At 41.9% G+C, this 21,175-nt stretch overlaps 1 protein-coding gene across 1 annotated transcript in view; it reads left to right on the top strand.

Moving 5' to 3' along the window:
- The window catches only part of LOC137652547 (uncharacterized), a 504,806-nt gene that overhangs the window by 362,857 nt on the left and 120,774 nt on the right, over nucleotides 1-21,175 (top strand). Inside the window, exon 9 of the mRNA XM_068386031.1 lies at nucleotides 12,044-12,136. Coding sequence (XP_068242132.1) covers nucleotides 12,044-12,136 — 93 coding nt within the window. The remainder of the gene's footprint in view (nucleotides 1-12,043; nucleotides 12,137-21,175) is intronic.

Below are 21,175 nucleotides of genomic sequence, written 5' to 3' on the forward strand. Positions count from 1 at the left end.
TGATTTCTTTTAGAAAAGAGCGAAAGCTTGCTGCAAATCTTTGGAGCTCATAACTCAAAAACATACTTATTCCCACTTAGGTACATTTTTCTCACTTATTTGTTGTTCGATATTAGAGAAAAAGATATCGTTGAAAAGAAGAATAAAAATTCCACAATTCTGTCAGACAAAATTTTGATTTTCGTTTTACATTTTTTTCACGATTATTTTCCGTCTAGATGAGGAAAAAAAATAAAAATTCATTAAAAAAAAACAAAAAGGAAAATCAAAATTCTGTCTGACAGAATTGTTCGGTTGTTAGAATAGTTTTTGTGGTATAAGTTTCAATACAATTGGTATTATAGCAGTGGGGAAAAATGTACCTAAATATTTTTTTTAAATCATGATTTTTGCTCATAAATCCAAAAGTTTTCGATCAAATGACTTGAAATTTTTATATGATGAAGGTATTATATGTGTCTAAAACATATATAGAAATTGTGTAATTTGGATCATTAGGAAAAAAAATGGCGGACATGGCGGACGGTCCCCTTCCCATTACAGAAAAATTCTGAAAAGCCTTACCAAGCAACTTTCTCTCGATAGTTTCTTTAAAAAATCTATGGAGCGGTCTAGTGATCGTGATAAAGAGAAAAAAGTGAAGCAAAGAAAACTAAGATTGAATTGAGTGAAAGTGATGAAAATTAAAAATAAAAAAGAAAAAAAAAATGTCAAAAAATATAAAATATAAAAATAAAAAAAAATAAGCAAAGTTAGGTTCAAGTTCACATAGTGTAAGTTAGAGTAACTTACGGTACGTTATCGCAGTCACCATCTCTACCTCCTCACCGACCGTCCGTCTCCTCCTACGTAGCAAAGCCTACACCTGTGTTGGCCTGTCTCTAAGGTAAAGTGCCAATAAAAACCCCTTTTTTATTTATTATTTCTGTATGATTATTCTTTTTCACGTCTCTCTTATATAATGCAATTGTATTATTGTTATGTGTACTATCAGAGGTTTTTGGGCGGTAGAACGAATTATACAAATTACAGTGTATTCTTATGTTAATGTTCACTCCAACATACGATCGTTTTAACATATGAAGCAGGTCCCGGAATGAATTAAGATCGTACTTAGAGGTTCCACTGTATAGTTTTGAGATACGGCCGTTCAAAGTTTTTCTTTGGATTTTTACAAAGACAATATTAATAAATCATGATTATTATGAATTTTATGTTCTTTTGGGGGTATTAAGAAAAAACAACAAAGGGATTTATCATGATTTAATCATAAATGAAGATCCTTTTGCTCAATATCTTGCTTCTTTTGGCTCCTGTGAGGCAGGTGGTCGCTCCTCTATCCACAACTCTCTCTCTCTCTCTCACTCTGCACTACTGATATCACCCTCTTTTGAACTCTTAATAGAGCAAAATTTTTTCTTCCTTATGTTAGCAAGATGTTGAAATTGTCCTTTCATCTTTGAAATGATAAAATTCTTGCCAATAACGAGAAAAACAAACATATAAATGAGTTAATGTCAGGGGGCATTCAAAGTTTTTCTTTGTATTTTTACAAAGACAATATTAATAGATCATGAGTATTATGAATTTTATGTTCCTTTTTGGATATTGATAAACAAAAAACGAAGTTATTTATCATAATGTATTCATAAACAAAGATCCTTTAGCTCAATATCTTGCTTCTTTTGCTCACGTATACTCCTCAGCCACCCCAAGCAGATTAAAGGTTTTAGACTCTATACACCATGCTGGTATCAGATTGTCCACAGGAGGTATTAGAACTTCGCCTATCCCAAGCCTCTTTGTTGACGCTGGAGAATTAGCTTTAGACCTTTACTTGATGTATTCTATTGTTCGGTATTGGTTAGGTTGCAAAGACTCCCTGAATCTTATCTTGTCAGACTGCAAACCTTGTAAGGTATTATAGATATTTTGAGTTGTGCCCAAAATCTCCTCAACCTTATGGTTTCTTGTTAAAACATTATTAGACAGTCTAGATATAGGTAGAAATAAAGTGCTTTTATGTAGGATATCAACTCCTCCATGGAAATTACCAGATATATATTTTTGTAATTATTTTATTGGTATAAAAAAGAACATGACTGACTACGAAGCCAGGTTGCTCTTTATGGAACCCTCCCAGATGCTGAAGCCTTGACAAGGATGGCGGGCTTAGGGATTAGCAGCTGGGCTCTAATGAACAGTGGGAACTGCTTTCCCACTAGACCTCGGTGCCCAATTGTTGATCCAACTAAATCAGTCAGCACTTCCGCTTTTCCTTATGGTTATTTCTTTTATTCTCCCATCTCTTCCTTTTGGGTTTGAACTTGTTGACAACTTTGGCTTGTTTGATTATACTGTGGCTTCTGCTTTGGATTTGGCACAGTGTGGGATGGTCGGCATTCCATCTCAACCTGTACCAATTTAGACGCCATCACCCTCTGGCAGACCCCATTGGGTGCAGACCAAGTCTGTTAAGAGTTGGGCTCCAGTGATCCGGATTTAAGTCGCCCATATTTGCGGGTAGTGGGTGACGCTAGGCATTGGAGTCACCGGTGGTAGGGGCTAACTACCCCTACTGACCAGTGTACCCCCATCTAAAGAAAGGCAGCCCATCTTTAATAGAGGACTGGTCCCTGCTGAAGCTTCTTCTCGTGTTGGGCCACATTGGATAGGAGGACTGACATCCTCCGATAAGAGGTGGATAACCCGGCTTGCCATTTCCGTAAAAACCAACCCCTCTGTTGACGACTAGGAAAATGTAAACATGGACCTCGGTACAGACAGCTCCAACTCCGGTTCTAAGTTGTCATGACGCGATATACAAAACTCGTAATCATTTAATATAGGAATTTGCTTCAGCACAGCTGAAACAGTCGAAGAGAAAGAAAACCAGGCAGTTGTGCTGATTGGTTGGCTGGCAGTATGGTGCGGAGCTCTTCCCCCCCCCCCCCCCAGCCAATGCCAGCCCACTTTCCTCATTCACTCGCTTCGGCTCAATGTGGATGGTTGTGCTACACTCCGCTCTCTACGCTGCAGCCCTTTGCCTTCTCTTGTGCTTGTGTACTAGTGATTGTGTGATTGTTATGGAGGAGAAAGTTACTCGTAAGATGCGATGTTGTGCAGGGGGGGGGGGGGCGCTGCAGTAGATGGCTTTCATCGCCTTCTGTAGACCCGCACATGCTCTGCCCGACATGCAGGGGAAAACCTTGCTCTCATGGTTCTCCCTGCCATGAGTGTCAATCCCGGCCGCCCTTGGAGTGGCAAGCTTTCGAGAATAGATGCAAATATCACCAGTCCCCTAAAGCTTCTCTGCTTCAGAGAGCTCACCTTTCTCGAAGAAGAAAAAGGGGGGGCGGGTGGTAAGTGTGTCATCTCAAGAGACTACCACAAGGAAGTCTACTCATGCCCTTCTCCGAGTCTGAGGAGAGTGTGAGCATGATTTTGGGAAGCTCGGATTCACAGCCTGGCGGGGATTTCTCGGGTTTTGCCGGGGAGTGGGTGACCTTAGCGTTCCCGCTACTTCGGCAATCTCGAGGGACACCCGTCAGATTGCTGGACCGTCTGATACCGATAACGACACGTTACTGGTAAGATGGGGGAACTTTGGGCGTCTCTCGGATTATCAGGTAAGCCTGACTTGGATTTGATAAAACACTGTTTAACTCTGGCGGACGAGCTTGAACAACCCCATTTGAATGATCCAATTGCTGATGAACAAATGAATGTAACTGATTTTGTAACTTTATCGACTCCCATGTTCCCTGATGCCCCTGTTGTTGTTGACCATGTACCTGATAAAGCATTTGTTCCTGGCAAAATACAAACTTTCCAAGGGTAAAATAACTGCAAGACTCCCTGGTAAAACAAGGTAGAGTAATGTTTCAAACACTCAGATTTCCTGTAGGACTGCTGGCAAACCATTTACAGCTTCGCCCGCAAGTCATTTAAAATTAAAATCTGCTAAAACTCCTGCTAATACAAGATGTTTTTCGGGTTCACCACGTTCACCGACCATGGCTCTTCCTACGGACATGGCTCGGGTATCTCCTACGGCTTCGAAGCAGAGATTCAGTGCACCCTCTACTTTGATTTTAGCTGAAGATACATTTGTTCATCCTCGTCCAGTGTTGTCTGCTATTGCCTTGACCACCATTCCAGAACCTCAGAGGGGGCACAAGAAGAGGAAGCATGAGCGGTATTCCTCTCCTAGTTCCTCTTCATCTCTCTCCTCCTTTTCGTCTTTAAGAGTGCCAGGAAGACCAGTCGCAGTCAAAGGGACAGGGCAACCCGAGACACCTCATCTCATCCGGAGGATGAGGGCAATGTGAGAGATGCCCGTGTTCCCTGCGCTCGTGGGATTGTTTACAGCAAATCTCGTGTAAGGCCTCCATGCACAACAACCGTGCTAGAGGGCGTATGTATCGTCTCCCAGAGCACGGTGACAGGGTCCTTGGGCCCCCGAGCTGTTGTTCAGACTCGAGGTGAACCGCTCTTGAGCGGGGAAATGAGAGTTCCGGCTTCGGCACAAGTAATCACAGCTGTGGTCTCTCGTGAAGAATCCGCGGTACGCACGAATATCTGCACGGGGGTAGCCACATGGACCGACTCCGCGACTCATGTGTCACGTGAGTAGGGAGCAGGCCAAGACTGCCGGGCACTCGACCCGCCCGACTCGGGCCTGCCATGGCGGCACCTCGCGGCTCAGCCTGTGACATGAAGATGACATCACCGAATTCGTCGAGAAGCATCATGAAGAGCTCACCACTGAGGAACTCAAGGAACTGCATGCCATGCAGAATGATGAGTTCCAAGTGCAGTTATGTGAGTCGGAGGACATCAAGGAGGTTTACCAGCCGCGCGATGTGCAGCCAACCCCCATGCTTTCTGGCTATTTAACAGGTGAGGCCGCGCACAACACTTGCGCAACTAACATGTCTACACCTCCTGGTGTGAGTGCTGCAGTTCCCAGCAACCCCACTTGCGCTTCAGCTCCTTCGTGAGCTTCGTGGGCCTCGCAGCAACCAGTCATGCACTCAGTCGCAGTGGGAACCTCGATGCATTCCGTCAGGGATGAACCCTGCCAGGGTCCTTCCTCAACTCCGGAATACACGCCTGGTTCGGTCTTAGGACCAGAGCAAGTGTATTCATGGGGGATGACATCAGCCGTGCAGCATGTCGCTTCCCCTACACCTCCGGATGTAGCGGGACCGAGGAATCAGCCACCTCCACAACGTTCACCTGCCGTGGAGACGGAAGATCCCGAGGTGGAGTCGCCGTTCCTAGAGGTCATTAACCTCAAGCGGTAGATTAATGGCCTCAGGGCTCCTCCTGCGGTAGTGTCTGAGGATAACTGTATAGCCTTGGAGATCCTATGGGAAGCTACCTAAGGTAGTTCATTGCCCATCACGCTACCCTGGTCGAGACAGGCTGCTCGAGCATTGGACCGAGTGAGTGACCAGATCGCAGGACCTGGTGACACACTTAGGAGCCAAGGTTCGAACAAGCTTCTCCCTCAACCACTCCAGCGACAGAAGAGGTACTACGTCACAGAGTCTTTTGTGCCTTGTCCTCTCCCTTTCGACCACGCGGTCGGAGCGCTTGCTGGGGGTTCCTCGGTCAAGAGTTTGAAATTTCAGTCTCTCTTCTTCTCGAACTGTGAGATTTCAACTATGGAATTCATCTCTGTAGCTGCTCTTGAGGCTGCTTCGTGGATCGACCACTGGTGTGGTACGGCCACAGTGTTTGCGCGGGACACCAAGCAACACATGGAGCAGTACAGAAACCTAGCTTTGTCGGGTGGGAAAGCTGTTGCCTTTTTCTTGGACCAGCTTGCTACCCAGTATGCCAATCTGATCCTCAAAAAGCGCGAGGCAGTAGCCTCTCGTTTGGTGAGACAGATTGGTTCAGGAGAGGCCTTGGCGCTCAGGAACGCTCCTATTAGAGCTGCAACTTCTCTCTTTCCACCAGAGGAAGTTCGGGATGCGCATGATAAATGATGCAGGCTGTGAGTTTCAAGGGACCTGGTCCCTGGAAACTGTCTGTGGCCAGGCCGAGTCAGGCCAAGCCCATGGGAAGTAGCAAGGGTACCGCTCCTGTGCAGCCGAGACATGCTCCTGTTCAGAAGGGTTCTGCTCCCAAACAGACCTTTCAGCCTCCCTCGGGAGCTCCTCCACATCGTGGAAAGAACAGGGGCAAGCGAGGAAAAGGGAAACGCTGAGCTTGGCTTTCCCCTTCCCATGCTGCCGAAGGTAGGGCGATGCCTATCGCGCTATTGGGTGAAGGGTCAACACTACCCATTCCGGGGCCGAGGAATGGGTAGTGTTGACCCTTCACGAATGGTACAAGCTTCCATTCATGCTTCATCGGTCCTTCCTTATCCTCAACTCCAGTAGCGTTCCAACATCCCCAAAGGCTCTAGCCTTAGAGGAGGATGTCCAGGAAATGTTGAAGAAAGATGCGCTAGAAGTCGTGCATGATCAGTCACCAGGGTTCTACTGTCATCTCCTCCTTGTCGAGAAGGCGACAGTAGGTTGGAGACCGATCATCGACCTTTCGCCACTGAACAAGTTTGTTCAGCAAACTCCGTTCAAGGTGCTGTCAGTTCGCGCTGTGCTGTTAGCCATCAGGCAGTACAACTTCATGCTTTTGATAGACTTGAAGGACGTGTACCTTCAAGTACCAGTTAATCTGTCGTCTCGAAAGTACCTTCTTTTCACCTTCCAGGGCACGGTGTACCCGTTCAAAGTCCTGTGCTTCGAACTGTGCACAGCTCCCCAACTGTTCACGCGAGTGTTCACGACGTTAGCAGCTAGGGCCCACTCGAGGGGCATCCGCCTACTGATGTACCTTGACGACTGGCTGATTCTCGCTCCCTTGCAGAAGCAGTTGATTCAGGACCGAGACTCGCTTCTGGCAGTTCGTCGCGATCTGGGGATCGTGGTGAACTACGAGAAGTCGAACCTCATTCACAATCAGAAGGTGAAGTATCTGGTAATGCTGATCGACTCGGCAGCAGCTCGCGTTCTTCCCTCGGAAGAACGGATCAACAGACTCAGAGAGGTTGCGCAGCCGTTCCTGTCACAGAAACAACTTCCAGCCCTCCAATGGCAAGCTCTTGTAGGTCACCTCTCGCTGGAGAATCTTGTTCGTTTCGGGCGGATCCATCTCCGCTCCCTTTAGTAGGATCTGAAGGAGCAGTGGTCGGCAGCCACCGATTCTCCCTCTTGTCCGGTTCTCATAGATCGCGAGGTAAGGGAGGATCTCCTTTGGTGGCTAAATGAGGAGAACCACATGAGAGGTTTTCTCATAAACCCTCCTCCACCTCAGTTCCGTCTGTTCACAGACGCGTCTAAGGAAAGTTAGGGTGCACACCTGGACGACCTAGTCGTGTCAGGTGTGTGGTCGGAAGAGGAGAAACACCTGCACATCAACGTGCTTGAAATGATGGCAGTCTCGACAGCAGTCATTCATTTCCAGGCCCGTTTGAGAGAGCACTCGGTAGTGCTGAAGAGCGACAACACGTCCGTGGTTGCGTACGTCAACAAACAATTGGGCATGCTCTCATGTCCCTTGCAGAAGTTGATGAGGCGGGTGTTTATGTGGGCAGAGAGTCAACACGTAATCTTGTCAGCCAGGTACATTCCAGGCAAGAGAAATGTTCTAGCAGACACCCTAAGTCGCAGAGACCAGGTAATAGGGGCAGAATGGTCTTTTCACCCTTGGGTAGTTAGTCGAGTACTCGACCTCTGGGGAGAACCATGCATCGACCTATTCGCAACACGGCACAACGCCAAGCTTCCCGTGTTTTTCTCTCCTGTACCAGATCCCGTAGCTGCGTTCGAGGACGCACTGCAACATCCTTGGGATTTTGTTGGAAATGAAAAAGTGGATGCCACTGCTAAATCAGCAATAAATTTACAACTTGGAATTTAAACTCCCCATTAAGACTTAAATATTCATAGTAAAGCATTGTATAGCAAAGAATGGCAAACTATGTGGAATAATGAACCAGGTAGTAATGAATTGAAATTAGTCAAGAAATTGTTTCTGCATTGGAATCATCAGATCAGAAAGACAAAAGAACTGATGTAATAGTAGTAACATTGCATATTGGTCATATAAGATTGACCCATGGATTTTGAATGTCTACGGCAAATTATTTAGTTCCAACATGCTGTGAGTGTGAGACAATTTTAAGCTTAAGATATATTTTCTCTAAATATAGTGTTTAGAATACAAAGAATTTTATGATCAGGTCAGTATTTCGGTTTTTAAGTTTTAATATTCATATGGAACAGTGATTTAATAAAGTCAATATTTTTATTTATAGTAGATTTTTATCCGTAATTTATTTTTTGGTCACTTAGATTTATTTTATTTCCTTCCAAATTTACTCAGGCCAACTCTGTAAAAGTTAAGTTCGACTCATAGGGATGGTTAATCTCCCCCATTTAATAAATAAATCGAAATATCATGGTTATTAATGGATTCAACACAAATGAATTAGCTTACCCTTTTTATTGAATTCATTACAAAGGATATATTTGATGAGTAGTGGCAAGGGCATTGGCATTTGAGTTAAAGATTGTTGAGTTCATGCCCAAGTCCCTACACTATTCAGGATTTGGTCTTTTAGGACTCTATTTTGCATGGCTAAAAGCAGCGGTATCATTTTATGTATTGTTATTTCAGTTTAGTGAAATCTGTGTTACTGTATGGACATGAGTTATGGTATGACAGTGAAACAATCTCCAACAGATGTAGTATATTTGAGAACAAAGCCCTCAGAAGAATATTGGGTGTTGAATGGCAGGACGGGATTAGAAATGAAACTATAAGAGAGATTACTTGAGTGCCATATGTGGATGAGATCATGGTGAGGGGTAGATGGAGATGGTTTGGTCATGCTCTTCGCACTTCCCAAGAGAGATTAGTTCACCAAACTTCCAACTGGGCTCCACAAGGAACTAGAAGAGTTAGAAGACCCAGGCCTACATGGCTGAGAATTATGAAACATGAAATGGGAGATGATGAGTGGAGAAGTATTGAGTTAAAAGCACAAGATAGTGACGACTGGCCAAATCTAACCAAATCTAACCCTTTGCGTCAGTAGGCCTAGGAGGAGATTATGGTGATGATTTCTTATATAAATTTCGGGTATGAACTCAAATTTTTAGTTGAGACCCCTTTTACCCTCAGGCAATTAATGAAGCCTTCCATTCTTTCATTGACACCTAGGGGGTTGATATTGACCATGTTTGTGAACCCCCGTAATATAAGTGGATTAAACAACTAAACTATAAATACAGTATATTCAATTACATCAACTAGATTAGGAAAAAAAATTGTGTTGAGCTAGTTGTAATCTATGTGTAAATTCCATGACAACCTGTTGTGAGTTTCCAATCACCAGAACTCATCCATTGTGACTGATATCCCTGTCCTCTAAATGTACAGGCAGGGAAGAAATCAGGAGACTAAGTGACAGTAGCTAGGTACACACTGACTGAAGCAGCAGGGAAAGAATCAGGGTCAGCAAGTATAGCCACTTACAATGTCTGGAAGAGGTGTAGGTGAGTCAGGGTAACCAGCTGGTACTGACTTAGAACAATCGTCAGAGTCTATGCCACAGGCTGGATTAAAAGTCGTAAAATTCAGCTAGAACAGTCTGTAGGTTCGAGTTCTTCCAGATTGCTAGTCTATGAAAGATAACCGATGACACAGGTCAACTCTTACTATGTCCTGTGAGGGCACTAAGGCGCTACCTCAAGTATACAAGAAAAGCTTGCCCACACAACAATCAGCTGCTTGCCAGTACAGGCAGGGTCGAGAAGAAAGTTACCAAAATACTATTTCCTCATGGATCGCCTTTAATCCTTCCCCCATTGACAGGGGAAACAAACCAGAGCTCCTGACCGAAGTGGTATTGGCATGTCCCTAGCGTTTAAAAGGGACTTCTCTGTGTCGTAGGTGCTATAAGCGTGTGTGTGGAAGCGTCAGATGACCTTCACTCCCCACTACTTGCAATAAGTGACACACAGGTCCCTAAACACGTTCTCTCTAGGCCTGTGGTGGCCGCTGAGCAAGCGGTCTAGCTTCCTTAGCTCCTCATAGGACAATTAGCAGTCGATTGAGACCAGAAGTGACGGTTTTTGTCTGGGGTGAATGTAAAGAAATAACATTCCTTTTCTTCCTCCCTTCTCTTGGGGTAGACCGTCCAAGACCTTGCCAGCTGGTTCCTATCGATTACAGGTAAACCCCATTTTGCAAGTTGCCTGAATATTTCTTGGTTCTCATACGAATATATATTCCGTCACGTCCCCAATATCCTGGCGAGGAGGAGTTGGATTGCATAGATCTCAGTCTGTATAATAACAAACATGTGGTTAGACATAAACCTAGGTATAATCACAGAGTGGTTCCTCACACACTGACCATTATTGCACATGCTGTCAATCTCTCGGGTAGTATCCAACCACCAGGCTCACGAGGTGTCAGGATCCCCATCCCATGATTTCCTAAGCTTGGATGTTACAATCCCTAGGCAAACTTTTTAGCCAGTTGAATGGACTGCCACCCGCCTGTAGGCGACTCTTAATCGTAAAGAACTAGGGTTTGTACAGTATTCAAAAAGGAATAAATGTCAAATTTGGATGTAATTTGTGTTTTTCCTAAATATAAAAGCCTGAAATTCTTTAAACATACTCGTGCCGACATCACTTCCCCCAATAAATCCTGCATGCAATCAAAAGTGGTTGAGCTAGTGAGTGAGCGAGTGGACCTGTAGTATCCACCACTAACTACCCGCTACTGCTGGAAGGTTGGCTGCCACTTCGCTCAAATTTCTTATGGCCAGAACACCAGCTTGCTATGAATCTTAACTCTTACGTAAAGAACTTAAGATTTTTATAGTTAGTTACTTCCAAATTTTTTATTTTAGTGCAAATTAAATTTGTTTATAGAAAACATTGATTATCAGTGGCAGTCTTGTTGTAGTTACAACATATTCACATGTAGATCAGGAATGAAAGAGCAACATCTGAAACGGGACCATTAGTCATACTGTATGAAAATCCTGGGAAATTTGCCATTGGCTGCATTCAAATAGTTGCTCAAGGAATGTAATTGGACTTGGCATACCCTACTTGATATCTTGATGTGCTTTCTAAAACATTCAACAAACATATTTTTGAGGAAAAGTGAAGAAAATTATTAAGTGGCCTGTCACCTGATAAAAGTAATCAATTTTGTTTGCAAAAAATCCATGATTTCATAGCAGAAATGTGTGCCACTAATTTGGCAGTCATTATCATTTGATACTGTCACTGCAAAAATCTGTAATCTTCAGTGATTTTCGGAACACTTTTTTTTTCTTTAATCTTTGGTACAACTGAAAGGATTTACACTTAATGAATTTTATGAATGGAATTTTAAGATCAGAAACTACAGTTTGACATTAAATCTATAAAATTAAAGAATTAAGAATGGTTCATATTTGGAATTAGATAGAAAATAAGTTAAGTATTATGACAAGGCAAAAATGGAGAATGTAGAAATATAGGCACAGGTATATATTTTTTTTTTTTTTTTTTTTTTTAGAAAAGGCAGTCCAGTGTGTGTCCATCAAGTCTCTGGAAATCCAAACTACTGCTTGTGTGGAGAAGTGTAGAATGTATTTCTATTGCCAATGTTAGATATGCTAGTATAATTTTGGAGTCATGAATTTTTTGTTTTGTGCATTAATCAGCCCAACCAGTGTCAGAATGGAAGTGATGTAAGTAGCTCAAAGGCCTAATTCTAGCATGCCTCAGATTGGTTGTTGATGATTGATGCCATTACTAAGAACTGCTGAAAACTTTGATTCAATAAGGGTGCTTCTGGCAGCAGTTATTGTATTTTGCCCAGGAGCGAAATTTTCATGATTAAATTTTGGAAAGGTTCTTACTGCAGATTTATTTTTCTCTTGTGTTTTCCCCAGAAACAAAATTATCATGATTGAATTTTGGAAAAGTTCTTTATATATATTTTTTTCTATTCCTAGGTGTATGGATATTCAGCAGATGCAGGTTTGCCACCATGTATAGTTTATCAGTTTATGCCTAATGGATCTCTGGAAGATAGACTTCTGTTGCGAGTAAGTTTTGCTTTTTATTCTATTGTGAATGACTTACTTTTATTATTACAGAACTGCAATTAAATGTTTATTTGCTGTTTTGTTAGGGGTTGGTTGCTATTGATAACAAAACTAATATAAAGACAGTAGGTTGCACCGGAGTATGAAGCCAGAAAAAATAATGTGACAAAGGTTGAGTGAATATACTCAAGTTTCAGTGTGTTTTAGGTAGAATGAAAGATGTATTTTCACAAGTTGTCAAGCTCACCCACATGTCAAGCAATTATTTGTAAGTAAGGGCAGGGTCAAGAGAAGAGTCACGAAGAACATGATGATCAGCATGGATTCAGCAGGTCATTGACCGTGCCCTGAATTCTGGCTCTCCTCAGCAAGATCTTACACCCAGAGCTCACGATGTTAGGGGCATTAGCACGTCTCTAGCATTTAAGAGAAACGTCTCTGTTGTGCATGTTCTACAAGCGGGCATCTGGCAACAAGAGAATACCTTCACCGCCCACTACCTGCTAGACGTTATTCACAGAAACCTTGATACATTCTCTCTGGGATCTCTTGTAAGTGCTTAACAAGTGGTGTAAGCTACTTTAGCTCCCTTACAGGACAAATAGCAGTCGGGGGAGGGCAGATGTTACCCGGTGTCGGTTTGGGATGAATGGATAGAATGACTGGCCTTTTCTTCCTTCATCTCACCCTCTTGGGGCACAGCACCAGGAGGACACTGCAAGCTGGCCTACCTTCAATGCAGGTACCAACTATTTCCCTTGTGTGTTCTAAAATATTTTATATATTTTGTAATGTCCCTCTTCTCCCTGAGAGGGGGAATCAGGGAAGGTTTAGGCGTAAGTACAGTATGAAGAAGAGTTTATAACTCTATATTCTTACCTGGTCAAGTCACAGTGCTTGTTTTCCATTCATACACCATGATTGCCCAGGTTGTCAATTCTTCAACTCATCATACTGAGAGTTCACAAGGTGTCAGGGTACCTCTGTTATGCTCTAACAAGCTCAGAGCTGTACTAGGTCAAGTTTCCCAGCCTGTTTGGGTTTGGACTTCCACCCACCTAAGAGTGAGTCTCCATAGTAAAGAGTACTTGTACTTGTGTAGGAACAAATGACAAATTTGGAAGAAATCTATTTCTACTAACTATACAAACCTGAACTCACTCATACTTGTCCCACATTTTTGTCCCCCAAGAAGTTCTGCCTGCAATCAAAAGTGATTAATATTTCTGGTATATCCCCCGCTACTCCTGTTGACTAGCGAAGGATCTTTGACACTTCTCATAAAATTTGATGGCTACATTGCAGCTATGCTGAAAATACTTATCCATAGTAAAGACCTCAGGTTTGTATAGTTAGGAAAAATACAAATTACTTCCAAATTTGTCATTTTTTGGAAGACTTTGTGTTCAGGTGGTAGGGCTTTCAACACCGTGCTCTGCATTTGAATTGGGAAAATGATTATGATTGTCATCCAATTGGTTTCTTATTCAAAACTTCATGACCTTATTTGCAGTTTATCATGTTGATATGTTGATATTCAGTTATGGCCATTGGGAAGTGGAACAATTAGTGATAAACTCATAAGTTGATTTTGATACAAGTCACTTGGTTCTGTGACAACTGAAATATTTTTCTGCAAAATTGTTTTGTAGTTGGTGACTTTAGTGCTAAAGTTGGAAGGAATAATCAAGGTATAGAGAAAGTGATGGGTCTTGAGGGTCTTGGCAAAGTTGCAAATGAAAATGGAGCACATTTCATAAGTTTTCGTTGTACAAACAATCTTTTCAGTGGAGGTACTCTTTTCCAGTGCAAGGGTATCCACAAATATGCATGGACTTCACCATGTGGCAATTACAAATATCAGATAGATCACATAGCCATTGATAAGGAGAGACGGAGGACTGAGAAATGTATGAAGGTATAGAGGTGCAGATATTTGTAGTGACCACCAGCTCATTGCCAAACTTAAATTAAAACTGAAAATAGGTTTGATACAACCCTGCTTCTAGAAGATGAGAAAGAGAAACATTTGCAGTTGAATGTAGGAATCGAATTGCAGTCTTAGAGACTTTAAGAGACGAAGAGCAGACAATTAATGAAGAATGTTGTGATGTTAAGAATATATAGGGAAATTTTGGGACATACAGTTACAAGGAGAAAGCCATGGATATCAAATGATATCTGAGACGAAAAGAGAAATTGATTGTTGAAGGTTTTTGAAGAAGTAATGGAAATTACAAGGTAAAGCATGCTAAGTATTCTAGTATTGATAGTGAGTTGAAAAAAAAAATCAGGACTGACTGGAGAGAATATTTAGACAGGAAAACAGATAAGGTTGACAAAGCTATGAATTGAATTCGAGAAGTGGCTATGGTGTAAGAATCATTCATATATTTAGTAATGAAATCTATGGGGGGCAAAGAAGAAGCATATACCCATCAGAGAGAAGAATCTGTTATAACAATAGAGGATGAAGAAATGCAACATTGGATGGAACACTTTAGTGAGGTCTTGAATAGGAGATACGAAGGGAATAATTTGATTAATATACCTTAAGCTGATGAACACCTTGATGTGCCTGTGAATGAATTCACTGTGTTTGAAGTCGAAGGTATCATTAAAAAACTCACAAGACGGAAAGCCCCTGGTTATTCCTGTTCCTCCAGGGTGTCCCCGTGCCTCATTATTTTGCTTGGAAGCTGTCACGAGGTTCTCCTGTCAATAAGGTTTCTCTTCCTTGGTCTCTAACAATTGGCTTTAGCCTGATGCATTTCCACTCGCCAAGAAGAGCGGAATGAGTTCTGAAATGAATCAACTAGGTGTGTAGAAGGACTGGGTGAAGGAATTATGTAGTTGTCATGGGTGACTTAAATGCACTGGAGAAGTAGAAGGTGTCATTGGGAAGTATGGCGTACCAGGTGAAAATGAGAGTGGTGAGAGACTGGTAGATATGTGTGTTGAGCAAGAGATGGTGATGAGTTTTAGTTTTTTCAAAAAGAAAGATAAAAACAAGTATACATGGATAAGAGTGGCAAATGGAAGAGTGGTAGAAAGGGCTTTAATGAATTATATGTTGATAACTAAAAGAATGTCTGGAGGATTGAAAGACATGCACGTGTTTAGGGGTATGGCTAACGGTATGTCTCATCATTTTTTGTGGAAGGAAAATTAGTTGTGGCAAAAGAGTGGGGGATGTAAAATGGAGATAGTGAGGGTTGAAGAGTTAATAAAACCGGAGGTAAAAAGTGAATATCAAGAAAGGTTGAAAATGATATATGACAGGGAAAGTAAGAGAAACCAGTAATTTAGAGGAGTGGAAGTTAATAAAAGAAAATTTTGTTGCGATTGCAAGTGTTGTGTGTGGCAAGAAGTTTGTTGGAAGCAGTATGAGGAAGGGTAGTGAATGGTGGAATGAAGGAGTGAAGGTAAAAGTGGAAGAGAAAAAGAGGGCATTTGAAGAATGGCTGCAGAGTAATAGAGTAGAGAAGGATAAAAGATATAGAGAGAAAAATGTGGAAGTAAAGCACAAGGTAACTGAGTCAAAGAGGGCGTCTGACCTGGGGTGGGGTCAGGGATTGGATCGTTCATATGAAGAGAATAAAAAGAAGTTTTGGAAAGAAGTGAAGAGAGTAAGGAAGGCTGGTTCGAGAATTGAAGAGACAGCGAAAGAAGGAAATGGAAGGTTGTTGAAAGAAGAGGAGGCAAGGAAAAGGTGGGCAGAATATTTTGAAAGTTTACTGAATGTTCAGGATCATAGGGAAGTAGATATAATTGCTTTTTATTATTATTATTATTATTATTAATAGCCAAGCTACAACCCTAGTTGGAAAAGCAAGATGCTATGAGCCCAAGGGCTCCAACAGGGAAAAATAGCCCAGTCAGGAAAGGAAATAAGGAAATAAATAAATGATGAGAATAAATTAACAATATATCATTCTAAAAACAGTAACAGCGCAAAACAGATATGTCATATATAAACTATTAACGATGTCAAAAACAGATATGTCATATATAAACAATAAAAAGACTCATGTCAGCCTGGTTAACATAAAAACATTTGCTTCAACTTTGAACTTTTGAAGTTCTACTGATTCAACTACCCGATTAGAAGATCATTCCACAACTTGGTAACAGCTGGAATAAAACTTCTAAAATACTGTGTAGTATTGAGCCTCATGATGGAGAAGGCCTGGCTATTGGAATTAACTGCCTGCCTAGTATTACGAACAGGATAGAATTGTCCAGGGATATCTGAATGTAAAGGATGGTCAGAGTTATGAAAAATCTTATGCAACATGCACAATGAACTAATTGAACGACGTTGCCAAAGATTAATATCTAGATCAGGAATAAGAAATTTAATAGACCGTAAGTTTCTGTCCAACAAATTAAGATGAGAATCAGCAGCTGAACACCAGACAGGAGAACAATACTCAAAACAAGGTAGAATGAAAAAAATTAAAACACTTCTTCAGAATAGATTGATCACCGAAAATCTTGTAAGCCAATTTTTTGTGCAATTGAGGAAGACACAGACCTAATGTGTTTCTCAAAAGTAAATTTACTGTCGAGAATCACACCTAAAATTTTAAGAGTCATACAAATTTAAAGAAACATTATCAATACTGAGATCCGGATGTTGAGGAGCCACCGTCCTTGTCCTACTTACAATCATACTTTGAGTTTTGTTAGGATTCAACTTCATACCTCATAATTTGCACCATGCACTAATTTCAGCTAAATCTCTATTAAGTGATTCACCAACCCCAGATCTACATTCAAGGGATGGAATTGATGCAAAGAGAGTAGCATCATCTGCATATGCAACAAGCTTGTTTTCTAGGCCAAACCACATGTCATGTGTATATAGTATGAAAAGTAATGGGCCAAGAACACTACCCTGTGGAACACCGGATATCACATTCCTATACTCACTATGGCGCCCATCAACAACAACTCTTTGAGATCTATTTCTTAAAAAATTAATAATAATGCTAAGAAACGACCCACCCACTCCCAACTGTTTGAGTTTGAAAACAAGGGCCTCATGATTAACACTGTCAAAGGCAACACTAAAATAAAAGGCCAATCATACAAACTTCCTGACCACAATCAAGGGATTTCTGTACAGCATTGGAGATTGTATGAAGGGCATCACATGCTGCAAGGCCTTTACGAAAACCAAATTGCAAACTAAGGAATAGATGATTACCTTCAGCAAACCTATTAAGATGTTTTGCCAGAAGACGTTCAAAATCTTTAGATAATATGGGAGTTATGGAAATTGGGCGGTAATCAGTGGGACTTGAGCTACCACAAACACATTTACATAGAGGATTAACATTACCAATTCTCCAACAAGTGCTAAAAGCTCCTCTTCTTGCTAACTTGTGCAAAATAACATAACATTGGAGCTAAGAAATCTGCTGTCTTTATAAAAAACAAAGGAAATATACCATTTGGGTCTACACATCCATAAGCATCAAGGTCCATTAACAGAGCTTTAATCTCACGAGACCGAAAAGCTAAACTAGTTAGTTTAGCCTCAGGAAAACAGGAATGAGGAAGTTCAAGTTTTTCATTACTCTGTTTACTGTCAAAAACATCAGCCAAAAGGGTTGCCTTTTCCTTTGGACAGTGAGTGACTGAGCCATCTGGTTTAAGTAAAGGAGGAACTGTTGCATCTACATCAAAGAGTGCAGATTTAAGGGTAGACCACCATTTATGTTCCTGAGTTGTACCAGAAAGGGTTTCTTTTATGGTTAAATTGTACTCCTTTTCAGTTGAGGCATAAACTCTCTGAACCAAAGCTCGAAGCTGAGTATAGTTGTTCCAGGTCAAATCTGATCTGTTACCCTTCCAAAGGTGATAGGCCTCCTGCTTCTCCAAATAAGCTCATCTACAATCATCATTGAACCACGGTTTGTCGTCCTTCACTCGGTACCTTAGCACACGAGAAGGGATACGCCTATCAATTATGTTGACTAGATTCTCATTCAAAGGGACAACAGGATCTACACTACTATGTAATTGTGACCAATTCAAGCACAGAAGATCATGCAAAATCCCATTCCAGTCTCCTTGGGATTTCATATAAATTTTACAAGAGTATGATATATCAGGGACAGGCTGCTTAGTCTTCACTACTAATGAAATCAAGGCATGATCAGATGTCCCGACTGGAGAACCAACCTTACTAGTTATAACGCCAGGGGAGTCAGTGTATATGAGGTCCTGGCAATTACCAGACCTGTGCGTATCTTCATTTATGATTTGCTCACAGCCTGATTCAGAGGCAAAGTCTAAAGCTATTTAAGCCATGGCGATTGGTAGGAGAGATAGAACTTAACCACTCCCTATGGTGAGCATTAAAATCACCAACAAAGACAAAAGAAGCCTTTCTATCATCTTGTATCTTAGCCATAATGGTAAGAAGACAATCGAAGATAGAATCATCCATGTCTCGATTCCAGTAGAGGTGCCAGTGATGGGAGATGAGAATGAGAGAGAGATTATAAGAGAGGAAGTGAGGAGAGCACTAGATGAAACTAGAATAGGAAAAGCACCTGGTATAGATGGTGTGAGAGCTGAGATATTGAAGGAAGGGGTGTGACTGTACTTGAATGGTTGATGAGATTGTTTGATGTGTTTTATGTTGTCAATAGTACCAGTAGATTGGGTTTGTGCATGTATTTTACCACTATATAAAGGTAAGGAAGATGTGTTTGAGTGTTGTAATTCAAGGGTTATTAGTTTGTTGAGTGTGGTTGGAAAAGTGTATTTTAGAATACTGATTAAGAGGATTAAGGATAAAACAGAGAATGTAGTCTTAGAAGTACAGGGTGGTTTTAGAAGAGGTAGGGGATGTATGAATCAGATTTTTACAGTTAGGCAGATATGCGAGAAATATTTAGGCAGATATGCGAGAAATATTTGGCAAAAGGTAAGGAGCTGTATGTTGCGTTCATGGATCTCGAGAAAGCGTATGATAAAGTTGATAGGGAAGCAATGTGGAATGTGATGAGGTTATATGGAATTGGTGGATTGTTGTTTTAAGCAGTGAAAAGTTTCTGCAAAGGTACTAAAGCGTGTGTTTATGATAGGAAATGAAGTGAGGGATTGATTTCTGGTGAGTGGGGCTGACAGGGATATGTGATGTCGCCATGGTTGTTTAACTTGTATGTTGATGGATTGGTGAGAGAGGTGAATGCTCGAGTGCTTGGACGAGGATTGAAACATAGACAAGAATGATCATGAATGGGAGTTAAATCAGTTGTTGTTTGCGGATGATACTGTACTAGTTGCAGACTCGGAAGAGAAGCTTGGCTGATTAGTGACAGAATTTGGAAAGGTATGTGAGAGAAAGGAGTTGAGAGTTAATATGGGTAAGAATAAGGTTATGAGACATACGAGAAGGGAAGGTGGTGCGAGGTTGAATGTCATGTTGAATGGAGTTACTTGAGGAGGTGGCTCAGTTTAAGTATTTGGGGTCTGTAGTTGCAGGAAATGGTGGAGTGGAAGCAGATGTGCGTCAGAGAGTGAATGGAGGATGCAGGGTGTTGGGAGCAGTGAAGGGAGTGGTAAAAAATAGAGGGTTGGGGACGAATGTAAAGAGAGTTCTGTATGAGAAAATGATTGTACCAACTGTGATGTATGGATCGGAGTTGTGAAGAATGAAAGTGACATAGAGACAGAAATTGGATGTGTTTGAGATGAAGTGTCTGAGGAGTATGGTTGGTGTATCTCGAGTAGATAGGGTTAGGAACAAAGTTGTGAGGGTGAGAACAGGTGTAAGAAATGAGTTAGCAGCTAGAGTGGATATGATTGAGTTGAGGTGGTTTGACCATGTTGAGAAAATAGAAAATGGCTCTCTGCTAAAGAAAGGGGTGAATGCAAGAGTTGATGGGAAAAGTACAAGAGGAGGGCCAAGGTTTGGGTGGATGGATGGAGTGAAGAAAACCCTGGGTGATAGGAGGATAGATGTGAGAGAAGCAAGAGAGCGTGCTAGAAATAGGAATGAATGGCGAGCGATTGTCACGCAGTTGCAGTAGGCCCTGCTGCCTCCTCCGGTCGCCTTGTATGACCGCAGAGGTAGCAGCAGTGGGGGATTCAGCGTTATGAAGTTTCATCTGTGGTGGATAACGGGCAAGGTTGGGCTGTGTCACCCTAGCAGTACCAGCCAAACTCGGGTGAGTGCCTCGTCAGGCTGTGAGGAATGTAGAGAGGAAAAGTCCCTCGTTATTTTGTTTTCTTTTTGATGTTGGCTACCCCCCAAAATTGGGGGAAGTGCCTTGGTATATGTATGTAAGTGTTACAACCTTGTTTGGTCTTGAAATGGTAGTTTCAGGCTCGAGGTCTTTTGAGCTTGGCCTTCCTTGTCTAAGACTGCTGTTTTCTTGGTGTTTCTCCTCCTGTGCCCTATGCGTTTAGTGTGACTTTCATGTTTAGGTGAAACAAATTTTCATCTTCTATATTCCTCAGGGATCTAGTTCAGTCTGTAGGGAGGGAGGTGGCTTTTTGCAGCACTAGTTTCCATGGTGGTGGCTTTGGGATTTGATTTGACTTCCCCTCCGCTTTGCTCCTGTCTCAAGACTGGTCGACAGTCCTAGCGCTCTCCCTTGTGGTCTGAATTGCTTTTTCTTCCTTCCCTCTCCCATGTGTTGTCAATCTACTTGTGGGAGTAAATGGATTCTTTTTGCTCTTGTCCCTTTTTAGGCTCTATTGGGAGGTGAGGTCTCCCTCCATGATCACCTGAAGGAAATCTTGACAGACAGTCTTGATGCTCTTTTAGAGGCACCCATTTTGAGGGCTTTTTTTGGAGAGTTTTCTCTTCCGGCTTCCTTAGTGTCTGTCATGAGACTTTTTGAGTTTAAGGTGCTCTTCTGACTCATGGCTAGTTGAGGACAGGACCTGTTTTGTCCCTTTTTTACGTTTTTCATGATGACAGAGGCATTTTTGCTTCTTTTTCCCGTTAACTCCTTAACCCCTTCGCTGCGATGACATCGCTTAACGTCACAATGTGCCTTGTGATACACAAAA

The sequence above is a fragment of the Palaemon carinicauda genome, chromosome 13 (assembly GCF_036898095.1).
Source record: "Palaemon carinicauda isolate YSFRI2023 chromosome 13, ASM3689809v2, whole genome shotgun sequence".
Lineage (NCBI taxonomy): Eukaryota > Metazoa > Arthropoda > Malacostraca > Decapoda > Palaemonidae > Palaemon > Palaemon carinicauda.